The 22,737-nt window shown below is 41.8% G+C and overlaps 1 protein-coding gene across 2 annotated transcripts in view; it reads left to right on the top strand.

The window, feature by feature from the left end:
- ASXL2 (ASXL transcriptional regulator 2) overlaps positions 1–15,592 on the top strand; it is a 151,162-nt gene extending 135,570 nt beyond the window's left edge. For both annotated transcript variants that reach the window (XM_073624982.1, XM_073624985.1), the window contains one exon: positions 4,218–15,592. In XM_073624982.1, coding sequence (XP_073481083.1) covers positions 4,218–6,416 — 2,199 coding nt within the window. In that variant the 3' untranslated portion in view covers positions 6,417–15,592. The remainder of the gene's footprint in view (positions 1–4,217) is intronic.
- Positions 15,593–22,737: the final 7,145 nt, after the last annotated feature.

The following is a 22,737-nucleotide window of genomic DNA, read 5'->3' on the forward strand; positions in this document are numbered from 1 at the left end:
GTTAAATACGTGGTTGCAGCTGCTGTACACAAAGTGCTAACACTTGACAAATGAAAATAAAGAGAAATTACATTACAGCGCTCACAAAAAGCAAATCAAATTGACATGTGAAAACCTCCATATACATTGTGCAGATGTGCTCCAAGCAATAAAGTGCAGTGGTGCTCGAAACTTCAAGGTGCATCACACACCCCTCCTGTGTCCCCACTCACCAAAAGGAATGGACCCCTGGTATTTCAGTTCAGGAGTCAATTAGGCTTTAGCGTTGGCCATGAATGGCTAATCACAGGGGGATCCACCAAAATTCTTCCCCAATCGTGATGATCATGAGTGGAAAATGGCACCTAAAAATGAAAAAAGGATAATAGTGAAGTACAGTTATAACACGCTTTATTGTGAAACGTGGATAGGTACAACCAGCAGACGCCTCATCCAGTGTGTATTCCGCAGAAACTGGAAGTGACATTGTTTGGATGCAACTACCGGAAATTACGTCAACACGTTTCACCCTCCCACAAGGCGTCATCAAGGACCTTCAACCACGTTTAAAAATTGACCACACCGGCAACTATGAATAATACCATGTGGGGTAAACACTTCTGACTCAGTGGTATTGTGTTGTGTCACATATCATGAGCAGCTGTAAATCACAGATCCCAAAGCCAAAAGGCTGTGGAGGGGCTGCTCGCCTGCGGGTGGAGGTGGTGTAACAATTCCTTCAGCTGTTGAAGTGTACCTCTGCGAGCGGGACCACTGGGAGGAACCCGTGGGAATCAGTGTTGTGGGACGCGGCGTCCAGGCTTGGAAGCCGGAAATGATGTCATAAGGTCAGACCGGAAGGTCGAGCAGAGCCAGGGTGTAGTCGCTGTTGGTAGTATTGTGTGGAACGCATACCAGAGAGGCAGGGTGTCACCATGACAACACGTTTCACGTGCTTGCGCTTCCTCAAGTCACCTGTGTTGCTTCATCTTTACCACTTCCGGACCGCCGCATGCCGATATATGTCCTTACTTTGAAGGGGGATATTGTTGTCATGGCAGCAGCTAGCTGCCATAACCCCAGTATCCTCTTCTTTGGCCGGCGGTCCACTTTCCAATAAGAGTGGTCTCTGCGGTGGATTCGCCGCAAGATCACTTTTATCAACAGCAGGAGAGGGGCCCTCCCGCCGCGCTCCGGTGCCCTCCGCCATTTACCGGAGCCATCGGCAGCGGTGGAGGCGATCGGATCTTCACCCTTGCTGGGCATGGAGACGAGTGAGGGGAACCACCTGTCTACATAACATTGCAGGGCGGAAGCGACGTCAAAACGTCACTTCCGCCCATAGCTCTTAAAGGGCCATTGTTTTTTTTTTTCATTGCATTTAAGTGTAAATATGAGATCTGAGGTCTTTTTGACCCCCAGATCTCATACTTAAGAGGTCCTGTCATGCTTTTTTTTCTATTACAAGGTTTACATTCCTTGTAATAGGAATAAAAGTAACACAATTTTATTTTTTAAAAACAGTGTAAAAATAAAAGGTAAAATAAATAAATACGTGAATAGCGCCCGCACATGAAAACGGTGTTCAAACCACACATGTGAGGTATCGCCGCGATCGGTAGAGCGAGAGCAATAATTTTAGCCCTAGACCTCCTCTGTAACTTAAAACATGCAACCTGTAGAATTTTTTAAACGTCGCCTATGGAGATTTTTAAGGGTAAAAGTTTGTCGCCATTCCACGAGCAGGCGCAATTTTGAAGCATGACATGTTGGTATCAATTTACTCGGTGTAACATTTTCTTTCACATTATAAAAAAAATGGGCTAACTTTACTGTTGTCTTATTTTTTAATTCAAAAAAGTGTATTTTTTCCAAAAAAAGTGCATTTGTAAGACCGCTGTGCAAATACGGTGTGACAAAGTATTGCAACGACCGCCACTTTATTCTCTAGGGTGTTAGAAAAAAATTGTATAATGTTTGGGGGTTCTAAGTAATTTTCTAGCAAAAAAAAACTGTTTTTAACTTATAAACAACACATCTCAAAAAGAGGCTCGATCCTTAAGTGGTTAAACTACATATCCATCTAAAGATGGGCATGCACTAGGAGAATTTCGAACCAAAATTTCTTAGGAAATTGCCTTAAAGTATAATTAAAGGCAAAACTTTTTTTTTTTTAGTTTGGGATAGAGTGGAGAAGGATTAGAGCACCTGTCAGGTTTTAATGAGCCGAGTTAGGGAAATTTGTCCTATTTACATTATCATTGAAAGTAAAAGAAAAGAACATCCCACGTTTGATCTTCCAATAGGGACACTAGTTCTGGTGACCCTGACGATACCCCACTTTGGAGGGATTTCCTCTCACTTCCTGTTCTGGCTATGGGACATGAAGAGAAGGAAAATCTCCCCAAAGCGACACAAATGGCAAAAAAAAAACTTGACAGAAGTTATACTCTATTCAAAATGGAAACAAAAAAACTGTTTTGTCCATAGTTCTACTTTAAGACTAGCCTTTCCAGAGCGATGCTGCCAGATTACAAGGCAGAACAAATAGTGTTGTCACACCTTTAAAGTTTACTGATCCCAAAAGATTTATTGAACCCTTTCCTCAGGCAACCATTTAGGGAGTTCGGAAAACATGGGGGGGGGGTGGAAAGAATTAGCGATTATGTTACAATTGTGATTGGCTGTCACAGTGGTTGCATGATCAGGATTCTCCCTCTGATCTCACATCACCACTCTGTCTTGAAGTAACGTGAGGTAAGAGGAAGAATACCCCCCCCCTCAGAAAAGTGTCTGTTTCCCAGTGAACTTGGGGGGGGGGGGTCAGTTCTAGTAATCGGATCAGTGTTTAGCAGTATGGACACCAGGAAAGGGGAATTTGCTGCCTTCTTATTCAGGTAACACTTGCTTTGGCAAAAAAAAAAAACGCAACAGGGTTGCTGTAAATAAAGTGGAAACAGATCTTTGGCAGGATCAACAGATAATAAAACAATATAGTATGGGGGGACTATTTATGCTAGTGACAGACTGCATCATAGGCATTTTCAGTTGTGCCCATAGTTCCACTTTAATTCACCAGGATGAAGTTTTTTTTTTATTTTTTTTTTTTTGGCATAGACACTTTAGGCTAGAATGTGCCCTTTTTTCTTTTTTTTGGCATAAACACTTTAGCCTAGAATGCGCCTTTTTTTTTGGCATAGACACTTTAGGCTAGAATGCGCCCTTTTTTTTGGCATAGACACTTTAGGCTAGAATGTGCCCTTTTTTTTTGGCATAGACACTTTAGGCTAGAATGCGCCCTTTTTTTTTTTGGCATAGACACTTTAGGCTAGAATGCGCCCTTTTTTTTTTTGGGCATAGACACTTTAGGCTAGAATGCGCCCTTTTTTTTTTTTTGGCATAGACACTTTAGGCTAGAATGCGTCCTTTTTTTTTTTTTGGCATAGACACTTTAGGCTAGAATACGCACTTTAAAAAAAAAAAAAAGTAGCTCTGAAAATTTACTCCTCTAGCAATTAGTATTCATAACTGAAATCAAACTGATTTAAAATGGAAGTGTGGGTTTGCGAAAAAAAAACAAAAACATTCATACTCGCCTAGATGGATGCAGCTGCATCTCTCCCCCCTGATATTAAGACTGAGAACTGATTGATCAAACATCACTCAGCTCTCGGTCTTCAGTCTGTAGAGAGCCGGTGATTGTCAGAAAGCTTTTGTAAAATCCTTAATGCAGCAATTATTAAAAAGGTTAAAAGCATTTACAAACAAGTATGGTTTACCCAGAATTCCTTTCATGATCACGTATGTGTGGGGACGTCACATGCGCGATCGTCACAATTACAAAAATGACGCAAGTGACGTCATCTGGAGCCCACAATTTGTGACGAAACATATAGGGTGGAATTAGAAGTCATGATGTCACCACGCATGCATAATCGCAAAAGCAAGCACTGGGTGTTTTTCACACATGAAGATAATTTAAAGACACAGAACTTTGTTAAGGATTTATTCACTGGTGCATAGACTCTTTATATGTGTATTTCATTTTATTCATTGGCAGTTTATACATTGAATTATATCTCCCACATTGATGTATTAATTTGATGCATTTTTTGATGTTTACAATAAGTGTGGCATGATTTTGTAGCTTTAGTGAACGGTTATTACATTAGATGTGGATGTACTGTATGTTAATGCTGTAAATAATTTATTTGTATACATTTTTATCTCTCCTTTAGATTCCCATGGCATGGATCACTCAAAAGCCATTACTTGCCAGCCAGGTCTCTCACAGGGCGCCGTATCCAGCCACCGGCAACAGTCCAGGCAGAACAGGGGCCCGTACTCTGGCCGACATCAAGGCTAAAGCCCAGCTGGCCCGAGCAAAGAGAGCAGCAGCCGCAGCTGCCCATGGAGGTTCCGTCCCTGGACCAGGCCCTGGGGGAGGAGCAGTGCCAGGAGGTGACATCGATGAGAGCAGGAAGAGAATACTGGACTTGGGAAGTACTGGAAGCGGGAGAAGTGAAAGGAGAACTTCAGCCCCTCAACCAGCTAGTCAAAACCAAGGCCAAGTCAAGGTTACGGGGCAGGCATCGGCTTACGGTGCAACAAGAGCACAGCTACTGCAAAAACCCTGTATACAACCCAGAATCTCAACTACTACTTCCTTTGGAAGCACAAGATTCTTCCCGACCTCAGAGCGTGACATTGCCACCACCATCAAAAATCAAAACCCATTCTCTGTAACAGTAGATAAAAATATGATAGTTCCTGGGGGTTCAGGATTGGGAACCTTGGCCCACCATTGCGAGCATATCAAAGCTGAAAGCACAAAGGGAATGTTGGCTGATGGGTCAGATCTGAAAATACCTGCCACAAAATCTTCTTCAGATTCACAGTTAGCCTCAGTAGCTTCCCCTGTCTCATTTACAGCAAACCGTTGTTCTTCAAAGTTGAGGACCTCTTTACCAGCTCAAGGGAATGACAAAACATTACTTAGACAGTCCTCTGACATCAGTGCAAAATCTCAGCGGTTAGCCACTTGTAGTGGACAGTCAACCAGGTCAAGCTCCAGCATTCCTGCAAATAACCCACTTGTAACCCAACTGCTCCAAGGAAAGAATGTCCCTTTAGACCAGATATTGCCAAGACCGCTAACAAAAGTTGAAATGAAGACTCTACCCTTATCATCATCTGATCAACCGGCCAGTGCAAGCACGGTGCAAGTGGTGGAGTCTTGTAGGAAGGAAAACATGGATAAAACATCTCATACAGCTGCCCAGCAGCTGGAGAGATTCTTATCCCATAATCGACAACACCCATCTGGCCAAAGAATATTGGAACTGTTTTCGGGAAAGAACCTAAGCAATCCATTTAACACTTCAGTGCAAGGTTCTGTGGCCAGCAATGCAAACCAGGAACAAATTTTACAGTTTCTGGTCAAGAAGGTATGGCAAGAGAACTCAGTGAATGCATCCAGTCCACCTGAAATGAATGGCAGTGCCTCTCAGAATGAGAATAACTCCCAGAGGTTCATGCTCGGTTTCGCTGGGAGACGGGCATCGAAACCAGCCATGTCTGGTCACTATTTACTCAACCTCTCAACATATGGAAGAGCTCCAGAGCCCTTTAGAAGAACACAATTTGGTAGCAGCGAGGCAGAAACTTCTTTAAATTATTCTGATTGCCTAGGCAATGCGAATGATGAAACAGAGTCTGTTACAGAGAGCAGTGAGGAGGGCATAGAGTCTGAAGAAAGCATGAGTGAATGTGCAACTTCAGCTGTTAAAGTGGAGTCTGGTAACCAAGTTTCCTCATTAAAATCAGAAAATCTCTGTAACAAAAACACAAAAGTCGAACAGTTTCAAACTGAAGACTTGAAGGAGAAAGTTCAGATCATCACCAAAGACAACACCTACAGTGGTGCAAACATAGCCAGAGATTTGGCCAAAATGGCCAATGTTCTTGGTGTTCGGTTAAAGCAGAACACCTCAGACATGTTTGGAATGCATACAACATCGGTTGGACTCCAGCATCATCATCCAGAGCCGGGTCAAACATCTAGGACTAATGGAAATTCTGCAGGTCTTCTTGGATCAAGTTATGGAGGTACAATAAACATCTCCACTTCTCCAGATGGTCTACACAGATCTTCTCTTCCCACAGGTGGAGATTTCACTTCGTCCAACGCGGACAACATTGTTTCTTTCTCCGTGACTGTGACAACCATCCCATCCAGTCACAGCGGGAATTCCGGTTGTCCCGATCAGCCCATTTCTGTCCAGGCTTACACAGATGATAACGGTATGGAGTTGTCCCCCTCCAAATGCTACTGTCGGCTGAAGGCCATGATCATGTGCAAGGGCTGTGGAGCGTTTTGCCACGATGATTGCATCGGTCCCTCCAAACTCTGTGTTTCTTGCTTGGTGGTCCGATGACCTTTAGAAATAGTCCGTTTCAAAGTACTTTCTTGGCAATCCTTGGCCAAAATGTTTTTTTAAAAAAAGATTAGTATCTCCATATTTTAATGACAAGGGGTTGTAGGGGTCAGCTGTGTCTGCTATAACCCTCGACCTCAGAAGGAAAAAAGGTAACCTTTTTAAATACTTTGGATTTTGACAAAAGATCTTGGCGGGTACGTTTCAGGGTTCTGTACGACCCTGATCAATCACGACATAAGTTTGCACTTATTAATTGTAAATAGCACACAAGGGAGTGTTGAAGACATTCATTGTTTTTTTTTTTATTAGTTTTAATATTCGCTTTCCAAAGAATGAAAAGAATGAAAAAAAAAAAGCAATATCCCTTCTCCCCCAAATACCCTCTTTTTACCTACCCTCCTATTTAAGCAATAATGTTAAACTACCTATGAATGTTCAGAAGTATATATAGAGTTATATATGGCTGACAAGACCATATGGTTGTGTTTTTTTTAAGAAATGAAGTTTAATGGTTTGCAACCACCAAACAATATGGAGTTCAGTTCACCTAGGAACTCATTCTTATGCCCTGTACACACGATCGGAATTTTCGTCGGAAAAACCTCAAGCTTGGCTTGCATAGACACGGTCACACAAAAGTTCTCTGAACCTTCGACCGTCAAGAACGTGGTGATGTACAACACTACGACGGCACTAGAAAAGGGAAGTTCCATACAAAGCGATGATTCTGAGCATGCATGTTTCTTTACGTGGCAGAATTGCATACAGATGAACAGAATTTCCAATAGGAACTTTTTCCTACGGAAAAATAGAGAAGCTGCTCTCAACTTTTTGCTGGCGGAAATTCCACCAGCAAAAGTCTGATGGAGCATACACACAGTTAGAATTTCCGACCAAAAGCTCACATCGGACTTTTGCTGGCGGAATTTCCGATCGTGTGTATGGGGCATTAGGGGTATATTTTGTCAAGATTTTTTTCAACCAATTTTTAACCAAGATTTACTCTTTTCCTAATTGAATTTTATGCAAAAATTAGTAAATCTTGGGTGAAGACATTGAAAAATAGACCCTTTAGCATCAATCATGGGGCATTGTAGTGGTGGGTCATGATAAGGCTATTAAAGTGTTACTAAACCCACAACAGTAAAATCAGTCTGTATATGCAGTATAGCATGCTGGTTATACTCACTGTGGAAGCTAAGGGGTTAATCCTCCGCATTGTGTAAAAAGGCTGTTTGATCCTGTCTTCTCTGATCCTCCCCTTCTTCCACAGTCCCCAAACCATCTCCCAATAGAACAGAGCCTTGGGGGCACTCTGCACGTGCCAAGTTTGGTGCGTATTGCTAGAGATGTTTTTTTTTTTTTTTTTTTTTTTTCATGGGAGGGTGCATGTGATCAGCACAGAGCCAATCAACACTGTCCAGACAGAGGGTTAAGGTTCCTGCAGCCTCATAGGACAGTCAGAGTAGAATGAAAACTCTTCCTACAAGCTTTAACCAGACACTGATAGAAGTCACAAGGCTTCTATATACTTATGAGAAAAGGTAGCAGTTTATTTTCACTAAAATAATGGCATTTTCATGTTCTATGTAATGTGGGAGACCAGATATAGTGAATGCAGGCTCCTGGGTTTAGTAACACTTTTAAGTCTTTCTGAGCACCTTGTATATTCAGTGAAAAGCAGGGTAGTCTGAGCACCATGTTGACGAGGGTACGGTTAAGCAAGGTTCGCAATCTGAACACAATCCCTCTGATTTCAAGGCCAACTTGAGTTTGTTAACACCAGTATAGAGCTGTGACTTGCCAAGCCATTATTGAATGTTAAAACCACTTAGAAAGTAAGAGCGGGTGTATTTACTAAGCCCTTACTGTGAAGTCTGTTAGAAGCTAAACTTATGCCCCGTACACAACATCGGACTTTCCGACAACAAAGTTTTGTTGGCGGAAAATTTGAGAACCTGCTAGCAAACATTTGTTGGTGGAAAGTCCGACAACGAATGTTCGATGGAGCATACACATGGTCGGACTTCCAGCCAACAAGCTCACATCCAACATTTCCTGTCGGAAAATCCGACCGTGTGTACGCGGCATAAGTGTAACTTTTGCGTTCTGAACTAGTCTAAGCTCATATTATGGAGCAACCAGACATGAACTTGTCCTCAGAGATATCGGTCTGCCAAGACCACTTTAGCACTTTTATTGGATGTTGAGGCACGTTCGTTTTGTGGATACAGTACAATAGACGGAGTCGGCCAAACTTGCATTGTAAAATGGTGACAAATAATGGCATCGTTATAGCAAGATTGCCAGTCAATGCACAAGGTGTTCACCAATGTTTGGTGCCCATTGACAGGTAATATGCAGGAGCTGGTTCACACCATGAATCGCACAGGAGCGCGTTGTGCGTTCCTGGGAGATTCACATGCGATCCGGGTACAGTGTGATTTTATTTCATTTGAATGGGCTATTTTTTCACACCAAAAATAGTGCATGCAGTAATTTACAAAAGCAACCGGATCGCATAATACTACTGTACCATGAGACTTGGTGCAGGCAGACACACTGGGGTTGATTTACTAAAGGCAAATAGGCTGTGCAGTTTCCAAAGTGCAGTTGCTCCAGAGCTTAGTAAATGAGGTTTTATGAAACAAAAAAAAAAATAGTAAATGAGGTAAAGCTTTACTTTGCAAAGAATACCCAATCACGTACAGGGAAATTTAAAAAAAAAGCATTTTTGCTTGCAACTGATTGGATGATGGAAGTCAGCAGAGCTTCTGCTCATTTACTAAGCTCTGGAGTATCTTTACTTCCAGAGTGCTTAGTCTATGTGCTTTTAGAAAATCAACCCCACTGCGTTTGCACCTGCGTTTGTGTGTCGTAAGTTACCCGCTGCAGATTGCAAGTACAGTGCGTTGTGACCGCGGTGCACCACATTCTGGTGTAAACTGGCCCTAAATTGATTTAAATTGTCTGCAGTTGTTAGAGTTGATCTCTTGGTGCCTCCATTGAGTGAAAAGACTGTATCAGCCAGACTGAAAGCTTTTGACCAATAGAATGCTGCTCCCTACCCCGTCCCCCCATATACACATGCACACACACACATTTTGTGATGTTCACAGTACAGTCATAGATAATAAGCAAGCATTGCTGTGTGCAAGTTAGAGTGATCTTTAATTGTCTGGAATTTAGCTTAAACCCTTTCTGCCCATTCACTAGCTTTTTGACCCTCTTGGCATTTTAGGCCTTTTTAGCCGTGCAGGTGCGGGGACACGGCTGTCCAATTGGGACCAGCGGCTGTGTCCATGTAGCCACTACGACCCAATAGGCATTACTAGGACTACCTACTCACGGATGCATAGAACAACTGCATCCAGCATGTGCAAAGACAGGTTTTTGCACAGATGTATGCTTAGATATGCCCGTGTGAACAAGACCTTAGGAATGACAAAGGGCTTAAAGGGTCAGCCCATTCAAAACAATATGTATGCACTCCACACAAATGTAACAACCTTTACCAAGGAATCTAGTACTCACTGCTAAGCCTTCCATGAAATTCTTAAAGTGGTTGTAAACCTCAGACATTAAATATGAACAAAGCAAATCCCTATATAGTGTGTACTTGTATCACTCCAGAGCACTAGGTGTAATTTCTGTCTGCTGCTTCGTTCCTCTGCTATCAGTATGAGTCACTTCTGACAAGTTTTCCTGACACCAAGAGGAAAATGGTGACGGGAGGAATCTCCAGCTGATTGACAGCCTCAGCTCTGTTCCTGTGTGCTGTGTGAAGGGGGTGTGCCCCTTTCCTCCAATCAGCTCTCACCGACCCTGCAGTGTGCAACTTCAACTCTTCACCCCTTTTTTTCTGACAGCTCAGACAAGCTTTATAAAGTCGACACTTTGAACGGATATAGAGAATAGAAGACTGCAAATAAAGAGGTACAACTTATGTAGGAGGATTTGTTCCAACTCTGTGTGTCACCCATGGCCAGTCACTTCACTGGGTATATGGAAGGGTTTACAACCACTTTAAACCACTTGACGGCTTTTTATATCTCTTGTGAACTTTATTAGTGAGACCTCTGACTTCCCAGGTCTACACACGGTCTTTGTCTGTTATGAGGAGTTCTCATTCTACCAGATCAATGTTTTTTTCATTTGTTTTATATTAAGATGGATTTTTAAAAACTTATATTATGGAAGATGTGAAAGGATGGGTCAAAAAACTCGAAGGTGAGCGGGAACACCTAAATCTACCAGGTGGACTATACAGAGTTGAGAGATCTATGGCATGATGGGGCATTCGTTTGTTGGAATGTCCAAGACATAAGAAGCCAAGTGCTGGCTTAGTACACCTATAAATAAAATGTTTTGCTTTTGGGCGAACTGACCCTTTAACTTTACAGTTGTTGCCTCTTTTGGCTCCAGAGATGGGTAGAACTGGGAACTCCGAAGGTGATCCTGCTGAAGACCACATGATAAAATTCTCTGAGGGTGGATGGGATATGTAATTCAGAAGATGTGGTATGCTGTGTTCAAGATGAGCATTCTGAGACCATGTTACCGGAAGGGTTGACGTACAGTATGTATTCTTAGCCATATGCAATATGGCTGTCGTTTTGTTGCCTTTGAAAACCACTTGATCACTGTGCGATAAAAAGCCATAGTACTTTCCAGCAGACAGATAACTGCTGGGTCAGGGTGATCTGGGGTCCATATAGCCATGCCAACATATGAATTCTAGTAATATCCCAGCTTCCAACTGTCATGTCCGTTATTTTCTAGTTTCAAACAAAATGAGAGCTCTACTAAAACCACGTTTGTGACTTGGAGATAATCTGGCCTCTACTTAAGTACAATGCACTTATTTTTCTCTATCGTTCATTAAAAGGACACAGCTTAATTTCTCACCGATGGGTTTGATGCCACCACCTTCAGGAGCAGGACGCTAGTGCAGCCTAAACTAAAAGCACACCTAAGGGGCAGCCCGTTTGGTGGTGACTGCTAGTCCCCAACAGCTTCCTATTAGTTTGGGCTAAGCTGGTACTGGAGGGGTCTGGTAATGCTCCCTATAACATCTCCATAAAGCATCTGCACCTGGAAATTTTTACTGCTTAAAGTGCTACAGTAGCCTGAATGTTCTCTGTAGGGCCAGATACCAAGTTCACCGTCAATGTAATCATCTTTTGGGAAAAAAAGTTCTCAAAAAAGTAATTTAGGGCAATTGGATTAAATTAATTGCCAAATAGCATCTTAAACATGACCGGTCCTCTTTACCTAATCTTAGTTTGTACCAATATTCTTAAAATTGTAAGAAAAGGTTGGCACTTTACAATTTTACCGGAAGCATGTGTCAAAACCTCCAATGTTTCTGGTACGCAGAGCCCCCCCCATTCTCAAAGTAACACCACCAGTGCATAGGACCATAGTCCAGTTATACCCATACCCAAATATATATATATATATATATATATATATATATATATATATATTTTTTTTACTATTCTCACAATTGGTTAGATTTTACAGAATTGATAGTGCTACTCTCCATATTTTTCTTTTTCACAGAGGTAACTCTCACTGCTCTCTAAATATCTTTTACAGCCCTGGGGCCCAACCTATGACTCAAGGGCCACATGCAGAAGCCCTTTGATATTTATTGTGTGGTCCATGGGCCGCAAAAGCCAGTAGTAGAACTGGGAGAATCAATTTGTAAAGGGATTGTAATGGCGGTGGTCTCCAGAGGTCTCTATTAACATGTCCAAGTCTCTGACCATCTCCAGTAGTATGGCTATAGTCTCTGAAAACTTCTACATAACATATAATGGATATTATGTACAGCCCCTTGGGGATGTCAGGGGCCCTCTATATGTTTTAAGTTGCTGTTTAGCAGGATTGATATTACTGCTCTTTAGATATATTTTACAGAAATGTTAGCACAAATATCCCATTATACATCAAGGGGAATTTACTAAGACTGGAACAGCCAGAATATGGAACAACTGTGCATGGCAACCAATCAGCTTCTAGTTTTAAATTTCAAATATTTGCAAATATTTTTATTCAATTTTAAAATAAGGTGACAAGATAACAAAATGCCAGGTCCTTATGACTGTATAAAGTTAAATATCAAATCTTAAATGAAGAAGCTGATTGGTTACCATGTACAGCTTCTCCAGTTTTAGTATATTTCCTCATAATATTTTAAGCGACAACTCTGTTGTTTGGGTATAATTTAAATTAATTAAAACACTACTCTCTAGATCAGGGTTTCTCAATCAGGATTCTGTGGAACCCTAGGGTTCCTCCAAAGGTTGCTTGGGGTTCCTTGAGCAATGACCAATTTTAGCCTCTCAGATAAGTTCCCACTGACACCAATTATCTTTTTAGCGATCTGTAAGGGGGTAATTCTTCCCAATGACCATAAGTGTATGGAGCATTCTTCCCACTGACCATCAAGTGTAGATATAGTCATTTTTATCAGGGGTTCTCCAAAACCAGAAAGTTATTTCAAGGGTTCCTCTGTGTTGAAAAGATTGAGAAAATCTGCTCTAGATCAGCCTTTCTCAACCTTTTTACCCCAGAGGTGTATTTGGAGTCAAAGGGAGGAATGCTTCTTACATTAGCGGTCATGGGAAGAATGTCAGTTGGGAGAAGGCACCATACATTTGTGACCAGTTGGAAGAATGCTCCTTACATTGGTGATCAGTTGGGAGAATGCACCATACATTGGTGACCAGTTGGAAGAATGCTCCTTACATTGATGATCAGTTGGGAGAATGCTCCTTACATTGCTGATCAGTTGGGAGAATGCTTCGTACTTTTGTGATCAGTTGGGAGAATGCTTCGTACTTTGGTGATCAGTTGGGAGAATGCTTCGTACTTTGGTGATCAGTTGGGAGAATGCTTCATACTTTGGTGATCAGTTGGAAGAATGCTCCTTAAATTGGTGATCAGTTGGTAGAATGCTCCTTCCATTGGTGATCAGTTGGGAGAATGCACCGTACTTTGGTGATCAGTTGGGAGAATGCTTCATACTTCGGTGATCAGTAGGAAGAATGCTCCTTAAATTGGTGATCGGTGGAGAGAATGCTCCTTACGTTGGTGATCAGTTGGTAGAATGCTCCTTCCATTGGTGATTAGTTGGGAGAATGCACCGTACTTTGGTGATCAGTTGGGAGAATGCTTTGTACTTTGGTGATCAGTAGGAAGAATGCTCCTTACATTGGTGATCAGTGGAAAGAATGCTCCTTACATTGGTGATCAGTTTGGAGAATGCACCGTACTTTGGTGATCAGTTGGGAGAATGCTTTGTACTTTGGTGATCAGTAGGAAGAATGCTCCTTAAATTGGTGATCAGTGGAGAGAATGCTCTTTATGTTGGTGATCAGTTGGTAGAATGCTCCTTCCATTGGTGATCAGTTGAGAGAATGCACCGTACTTTGGTGATCAGTTGGGAGAATGCTTCGTACTTTGGTGATCAGTAGGAGGAATGCTCCTTACATTGGTGATCAGTGGAGAGAATGCTCCTTACATTGGTGATCAGTGGAGAGAATGCTCCTTACATTGGTGATCAGTTGGGAGAATGCGCCATACATTGGGGGAGTGACTGGGAAGAATGTCCCCCTTACAGTGGTGGTTAGAGTGCCACATTTACAGACTGCAAAAAAGATTGGTAGTGCTGCTGACTCTGCCAAGTGACTTTGGCCCTGGAACTATGAAGGTAGCATAAAATAGAAGGTCAATCAGCCACAGTTCACGGAACCCCAAGTAACTTCTGGAGGAACCCTGGTTGAGGATGGCTTTTCTAGATGTTACATTTTAGAGAAGTGGCCCTCTTGCCTTACAAATATAACTATATTTCACCATCATCCATTGTGGGACACAGCTTCATGATAATTAAGCAACGTAAGGTTTATACCGCTGCCTAACCCTAGGTTTCTTAACATCGTCAGTACACATATGTGGCTGTATGGCGATGAGCTTTAACACCAGGCTCCCATATGTGTAAAGGCGGTTCTGTTATGTGCTGGGAGTGCACCCACTCAGTGCTCCCAGCACTGTGACCACCCAATCGGGGGTCGGGACAGGCTCTTAATCATGTGATCACTGCAAGTGCCAATCACATGTTAGGGAAGCCTGTCTCCGCCACCTGGCATTAAGAACCCCTAATTATCATCAAGATATGCCCCTCAATGGACTCCAAGAAATGGATTTTAGGGTAAGTACAATACTATTTTAGAGTAGTGTCATCACTAGTACTGTATTTTACAGGAGTGAAATTACAGCATGATAAATGTTATCTTATTGACACGACACCACTTCTTTCTATATATGTGTGGCATCACTGCTGCAGATATAAAGATCTACTTTACAGCAGTGACGGTTTTGCTCACAAAATACAACTTTGAGTTAATGGAGAATGACATCCCTGCCCTCCATTTATCGGTTATAGAGATATCATAAATAAAAAGATCTAGTTTATAGTCTCTTGGTCTCTTGTGTGTTTTTGCTACATAATGAAAAAAAAAAGTTTACAAAATTCCAGGCCTGCTGAACGATGGAGCCACAAAGCAAATTAAGCGGGTTTAGAAAAGAGATGGTAATCAGTGACCTTATATTCGCACTAGCCACTTGGCTGCAAAAATAAATTGAAATCAGACATATAAAAATAATAATATATATTTGAAGTAATATATATCTATTTACATATATATGAAAGGTGTTAGAGTTTATATACAGGGTATTCTATACGCCATTAGCACAGTAATTACCATAGAACAGTAAGCTCTTATTTTAAAATAATGCAATAAGATTTGGGTTTTCTCGTGGAAGAGGAAACTCAGCCCTTTGTGTTTTTGTGAATGTTTTTATATATGAAAAAATTAATGATGTTTGTCCAATTGTAGTTTTTATTAAAGGGACTGTTAAAATCGGATGATAGGGTTTGTACAAAGCAGTCAGTTTGAAAGCCTTTTCTTTTTTCGAAGATAAAAAAAACCTATTTTTTCAGAGTGTAGGGAAGAATTGTTTTATGTAAAAATAAGATCATTTTCAGGATCGGGGATATATAGCTGTACATATATATGTATGTAAATTTATACACTTGCCATATTCTTTATTTTAGAATTTTATTTGTACGTAATCATGAAATAAAACATCGAATTGTTGTGGAATGAGATTGTGTTGCGTTGTTTATAGCAAGATTTTATTTTCTCCTTTATAACTACACACATCTATAAAATTCTGTATTCAGTTATTCAAAATGTATATCTTAATCATACTACACAGGACTGGATTATATGCTACAACCTTCCGGTGATTGGATACTACCAAAAACATTTGCTAGGGTCGCCCCATATAACCCAACCCACTCCATGAGGCTGCAGGTTTTATTGCTAGTGTCCTTATGTCAGCCTTTTTCAAAAAGGTTCCCTTTTGGATTCTTTAGGGTTGCCTTGGCAACATGCCTAAAAATTGCTCCAAATTGCCCAAAAATTGTCAACAAGTCGAGCTGGTGGATCAAGCCTGCCTTTTTGTTACACAAAGCCAAATGTTTTCATTGTGCAACATTACAACCCTGGGCACCGTGTGCGGGTCATCTGCAGTTGTCCTGACGTCATCGGCTGGTAAGGAGGACGTTGGGCACCTTTGCAGTTTCCTTTGTTGCCTCTGCCCCCCTCTATTAGCACTGGGGTCATGTAAAATGAGTGAGGGAGAACAGAAGCGATGGAATACTAGTCAGTACCAGTGTGCAAAGGTGCATTTGCTTTGTAAAAATAAATAACCTCTAATGTTGGGTGTCTTACGTTTGTGGATGTTACTGCGTTATGTAAAACTATTGGTTTTGTTTTTTACACTTTAGAATGCAGTGCCTCGAGATGTGCATAACTCTAAGGTTGGTGATGGGCCTGTTATCTTTTGAGACACGCTTCCGCCCATCTTTCCCACCAAGAACATATGCAATACATTTCTGCATTCCTGCAGAGACACAGCCATAGGAACTAGGTCAGCACCTGGGTTAAAGCAGCTCCTTTTCCAGCACAAGCAAACCCCATATATTTTGCGCTGAATCGCAAGTACCCCACTGGGATCCCCTCACTAGCAATAAGAAATTGGGAGCTGGGACAAAAGGGCCTAATAGAGTGAGTTTTGCAGGTGGTCTACAGGAAACAACACCTTTACGGGGTTGACAGCCGTTTCCTTGTCCTATTCTGACCCTCATCTGGTTCCCTCTCAGGCACACACCATGCAGCCTGTCTGACAAAAGCAGATTTCTCTACCCCTTGTTTGAATTCTTTAAAAAACTTTTCCAGAGGCCAAATTTCCACACGTCCTTTCTCCCTCTGTCCCTGTTCAGGAATCAGAACCTCTTTTACTTGAAGATATGGAGGAAAGTATTAAGGACATTGATTATGTAGTGCAGGCAGGAGAATTTTCCTTCACCGCTACTCAAAAAATGGTATCTTTTCATTCTCCCCAGGCATAAACCTCAAACCCAAGTCTTAACATTTTTTTTTTCATTGCAAGCCCTGACCTATCAAGCACACCAAACCCTCCCAGAAGGCCTAGCCACAACCAGGAATCCTGTAGTCTTTTAATAGATGTGGTGGTGATTCCTTGGTCTCAATTCCAACTAGTATATAAGTGAAAAAATGTCAAAACCTCTGCGCTACTAAAATGTGTGTGTAGTGTAATGCTGCAAAATCTATTGGTGTACACAATCAGCCACAAAGTAAATAACAGAGTGATTTCGCGCAGAACACTAAAGATAATGTCCCGTTACAATACGTAATGAAAAATACATAGCATGTGTAAACATATAATAATCCTAAGTTAATAAATATGTAATTCTCCGTGAGGGATTCCAGTGCTCCCAGGGGGGTCATAAAAAAGAGCCCATAACAATAATAAATAATAATAATAATAATAATAACGTGTGAAATAAACCACACACGTGGAAATGACAATGAAAGTTCATGCAGAAAAAGATGATGGAGTAGATACGTCAATAAGTTCGCTCCAATGGTGAATGTAGTTCATGGGTTTGCTCAGTAGATAAAGTAGGTGTTGTGGGCAAAAGTGGATGGTATCTATATAGGAAAGTGCTCACAGTGCCCTTACCTCAAAGGCCTTAGGTAAAGACCTTAGTAGTAGAAAATGTTGAATCGCAGTGGGGACTATGGATCGCCTCAGGTGGATGGATGTCCGTCATGGGGCCGCGTCAGGCTTGCATCACGATCAACTGCAAACAGCATGTGGCCTGGAGCTGACCAAAAAAAAGCCTTTTTTTTTTTTGGTCACTCCAGGCCACATCCTGTTTGCAGTTGATCGTGATGACGCGGCCCCATGACGGACATCCATCCACCTGAGGCGATCCATGGTCCCCACTGCGATTCAACATTTTCTACTACTAAGGTCTTTACCTAAGGCCTTTGAGGTAAGGGCACTGTGAGCACTTTCCTATATAGATACCATCCACTTTTGCCCACAACACCTACTTTATCTACTGAGCAAACCCATGAACTACATTCACCATTGGAGCGAACTTATTGATGTATCTACTCCATCATCTTTTTCTACACGAACTTTCATTGTCATTTCCACGTTTGTGGTTTATTTCACATGTTATTATTATTTATTATTGTTATGGTCTCTTTTTTTTATGACCCCCCTGGGACCACTGGAATCCCTCACGGAGAATTACATATTTATTAATTTAGGATTATTATATGTTTACACATTCTATGTATTTTTCATTACGTATTGTAACGGGACATTATCTTTTGTGTTCTGCGCGAAATCACTCTGTTATTTATTTATTTCCAATTAGTATATGCCTTCCTTCTTATGAAGCTCCTCCCTTGACTGCTGTTCAACATGACCCCCAAACTGGCCCAAAATAACCTGGTACACAGACATACTCAGACTTCTGGCAGATTAGCTTTGACCTTTTCCAAACAGATCTGACTTACTGGCCAATGCTCCCTGTACCAGCTGCTTCTCAGTCGCTGTTTTTAACAGCATGGCCGCTGAAACCCAATTTTTAAAAGGTAGAGGTATCTCTGACTCAGTCATTTCCATTTTATTCAGAGCAAGGAAGACCTTCTTGGTGGGATTACAGTAGGATTTTTTGTAGAGAATACTCTATCCCTTGTATACTGGTTCAGTCTGGTCTTGACCAGCATCCGGTCCTGAGTACCTTCAAGTGACAGGTTTCTGCCTCTGTCCTCTTCCAGAAACCCCTTGCCTTGTAATTTCATATTAGGACCTTTCTACAGGTGTTGCTTACATCATTCCCCCAATTCAACCTACTATGTCACCTTGGTATCTCAACTTGGTGCTCCCTGCTCTTCAGAGCCCCCCAATTAGAGACATTTCTTTGGATGACCTCACCTTTAAGTTTGCCTTTTTGGTTACCATCACATCATGTTAGGTGTAGCAGCTGTCTTGTAAAGAGTCTTTTCTTGTTTTGCACAAGTAAAAGCTGGTTTTGAGGCCAAAACCTTCATTTTTGCAAAAGGTGGTCTTCTCCTTTCACCTCAGTGAGGACATTTCTACCTTCTATACTGCCCAAAGCAAAGATATTAAGACACATTGCCTGGACAAGGTCAGGTCTTTTAGAGTCTACCTGAAAGCTACAACTTCTATTCAATGACTGACTCTGTCTTGCTCATGGATCCTTGTAAACGACTCCCTGCCTCCTCCACTACCATTGCAAGGTGGATCAATCAGCTCATTTCCAGGGTCCACACCCTTAATTAAAAGGTTCCTATCCCATCAGAGCCCATTCCTCCAGAGCTGTTGGTGTCTTCTGGGCTTTTCAGCATTAAGCAGCTATATCTCACATATGTAAGATACCTGGTGCAGGTTTTGACTGCAAGGTGCTTCAAGACATTTTCTGAGTATTATTCGGGTTTCTTTAAAACCCTTGATTCTTTTTTCTTTTGGGTCTAGTTGGCAGTTCTATTTGATATGTTGTTGCCCACCGCTCGGTTCTATTGCTTGAGTATATCCCATGGTCTATGAATACCAGTCCTGTACAATTTAAGATAATAGGAATTCTGACTTACCGTATATACTCGAGTATAGGCCGACCCATATATAAGCCGAGGCACCTAATTTTACCACAAAAAACTGGGAAAACATATTGACTCGAGTATAAGCCTAGGGTGGGAAAATGCAGCAGCTACTGGGTAAACAATGCCCATCTGCAGCCTCACTGTGCCCATTTGCAGCCTAATTGTGCCCATCTGTCGTGTCACTGTAGTGTAGTGTGTAACAGCGTGTCTCCCGCTGTGCCATGTAGTCTGTTCGGCTGTCCATTGTAACAAAGCCCCACCTCCTCCTCTTCTCTGATAGACGGAACGCTAATACAGTTTCCCAGCATTGTATCAGTGTTCCTCTATCACGGATGAGGAGGAGGCGGGGCTTTCTTACAATAGACGGCCGAACAGACTGCATGACACAGCGGGAGACACGCTGTTTTAGTAATGAAAGGTACGGCTCACTCAAGTATAAGCCGAGGGGGGGGTTTCAGCCAAAACAATGGGCTGAAAAACTCTGCTTATACTCGAGTATATACGGTACCTAAAAATTCCTTATCTTAGAATACAGTACACCGCTATCCATCTCCTCTGTGTCTTGATCATTCCTTATTGCTTGTTAAAAAACAAAACCAAAAAATGGAGCCTCAAGGAGTGGGCAGGGTTATGTGGGTATGCTTTAGGGACAGCAGTAGCAAAGTTTTTGCCAGTGTCCAACCACCTGAAGGTAGCATCACATAACCAGTGGTCTATGAATGTCAGTACTGTACCCCAAGAATAGGAAGTTACAGGTAAGTCAAACGTATTTTCCTGCAGTGTTAACATTCCACCTATTAACACAAACACAGAGAATGATGCATTCATGCCTCTGGTGAGAAATGTTACAGTTTCTAGTGTACTTATGTCAGCTCTGAACCGATCTTTAAAGCCCTCAAATGGCTGGTGTCGCTGATCACATGTGCAACACCATGGCAGATCTAAATAGATGCTAATATGGCACTGTCCTCGACAGAAGAGTTTAGTTCTGTTTTAAAGCTGAAAATTGTACTACCACAATTTCCATGGATATCCTCAGCGACAGCTTATTTGGTGTTGGAGATTTGGCTGTGGGGTTTTTACTTTTTTTTTTTTTTTTTTTTTTTATTAGCTTTGCCTAAAAACACCCAAATCAATGGCTGAAGTTGCAACCCCTAAACTACTTTTATTTCTTAAGACCCCTTTCACACTGGGGTGCTTTTCAGGCGTTTTTGCACTAAAAATAGCGCCTCTTAATGCTCCCCAGTGTGAAATCCTGAGTGCTTTCACAGTGGGGAGGTGCGCTTGCAAGACTGGAAAAAAAAGTCTTGCAAGCAGCATCTTTGTGTATACACCGCTCCTCCACCTCCCCTGCCCATTGAAATTAAAGGGCGCCGCTCTCAAATCACCTTAAAAGTGCTTTGAAAGCAGCGCTAAAGGGGCGCTTTTTAACCCCCTTACCGCTACCGCCCTAGTGTGAAAGTGGCCTAAATGTCAGATTAAATGGCTCTTTCTTCTTGTTGAATGACCAAAGACAGCTGTGTGTGCATGAAGTGCCAATAGGGTTAAATGCAGAGTGGAAGCTACAGGGAATTGTCCTCCTATAGAATTAGATTTTCAGCCCTCAGGTTTTGGTGGGTAAAACAACGGCAGGATACTTTAACCACTTCAGCCTGGGAGGATTTGGCTGCTCGACCAGAGCACTTTTTACAATTTGGCACTGCGCTGCTTTAACAATTGCGCGGTCATGCAATGCTGTACCCAAACAAAATTTGCGTCCTTTTTACCCACAAGTAAAGATAAAGCTTTCTTTTGATGGCATTTTATTGCCTTTGCGATTTTTATTTTTTGCGATCTAAACGGAAAAAGATCGAAAATTTTGAAAAAAAATTATATTTTCTACTTTTTGTTATAAAATTTTTTTAATAAACTCAATTTTAGTCATACATTTAGGCCAAAATGTATTCAGCCACATGTCTTTGTTAAAAAAAAATGTCAACAAACATATATTTATTGGTTTGCGCAAAAGTTATAGCGTCTAAAAACTAGGGTATATTTTCTGGAATTTACACAGCTTTTAGTTTATGACTGCCCATCTCATTTCTTGAGGTGCTAAAATGGCAGGGCAGTACACCCCCCCCCCCCAAATGACCCCATTTTGGAAAGTAGACACCCCAAGGAAATTGCTAAGAGGCATGTTGAGCCCATTGAATATTTTATTTTTTTGTCACAAGTTACATGGTTACATAGTAGGTGAGGTTGAAAAAAGACACAAGTCCATCAAGTCCAACCTATATGTGTGATTATGTGTCAGTATTACATTATATATCCCTGTATGTTGCGGTCATTCAGGTGCTTATCTAATAGTTGCCTGTGGAAGGGAATTCCACATCCTTGCCGCTCTTACAGTAAAGAACCCTCTACGTAGTTTAAGGTTAAACCTCTTTTCTTCTAATTTTAATGAGTGGCCACGAGTCTTGTTAAACTCTCTTCTGCGAAAAAGTTTTATCCCTATTGTGGGGTCACCAGTACGGTATTTGTATATTGAAATCATATCCCCTCTCAAGCGTCTCTTCTCCAGAGAGAATAAGTTCAGTGCTCGCAACCTTTCCTCATAACTAAGATCCTCTAGACCCTTTATTAGCTTTGTTGCCCTTGTCTGTACTCGCTCCATTTCCAGTACATCCTTCCTGAGGACTGGTGCCCAGAACTGGACAGCATACTCCAGGTGCGGCCGGACCAGAGTCTTGTAGAGTGGGAGAATTATTGTTTTATCTCTGGAGTTGATCCCCTTTTTAATGCATGCCGATATTCTGTTTGCTTTGTTAGCAGCAGCTTGGCACTGCATGCCATTGCTGAGCCTATCATCTACTAGGACCCCCAGGTCCTTTTCCATCCTAGATTCCCCCAGAGGTTCTCCCCCCAGTGTATAGAGTGCATTCATATTTTTGCCAAATGCATTATTTTACATTTTTCTACATTGAACCTCATTTGCCATGTAGGTTCCCACCCCATTAATTTGTTCAGGTCTTTTTGCAAGGTTTCCACATCCTGCGGAGAAGTTATTGCCCTGCTTAGCTTAGTAGCGTCTGCAAATACAGAGATTGAACTGTTTATCCCATCCTCCAGGTCGTTTATGAACAAATTAAATAGGATTGGTCCCAGCACAGAACCCTGGGGAACCCCACTACCCACCCCTGACCATTCTGAGTACTCCCCATTTATCACCACCCTCTGAACTCGCCCTTGTAGCCAGTTTT

The sequence above is a fragment of the Aquarana catesbeiana genome, linkage group LG04 (assembly GCF_042186555.1).
Source record: "Aquarana catesbeiana isolate 2022-GZ linkage group LG04, ASM4218655v1, whole genome shotgun sequence".
In the NCBI taxonomy this organism is placed as follows: domain Eukaryota; kingdom Metazoa; phylum Chordata; class Amphibia; order Anura; family Ranidae; genus Aquarana; species Aquarana catesbeiana.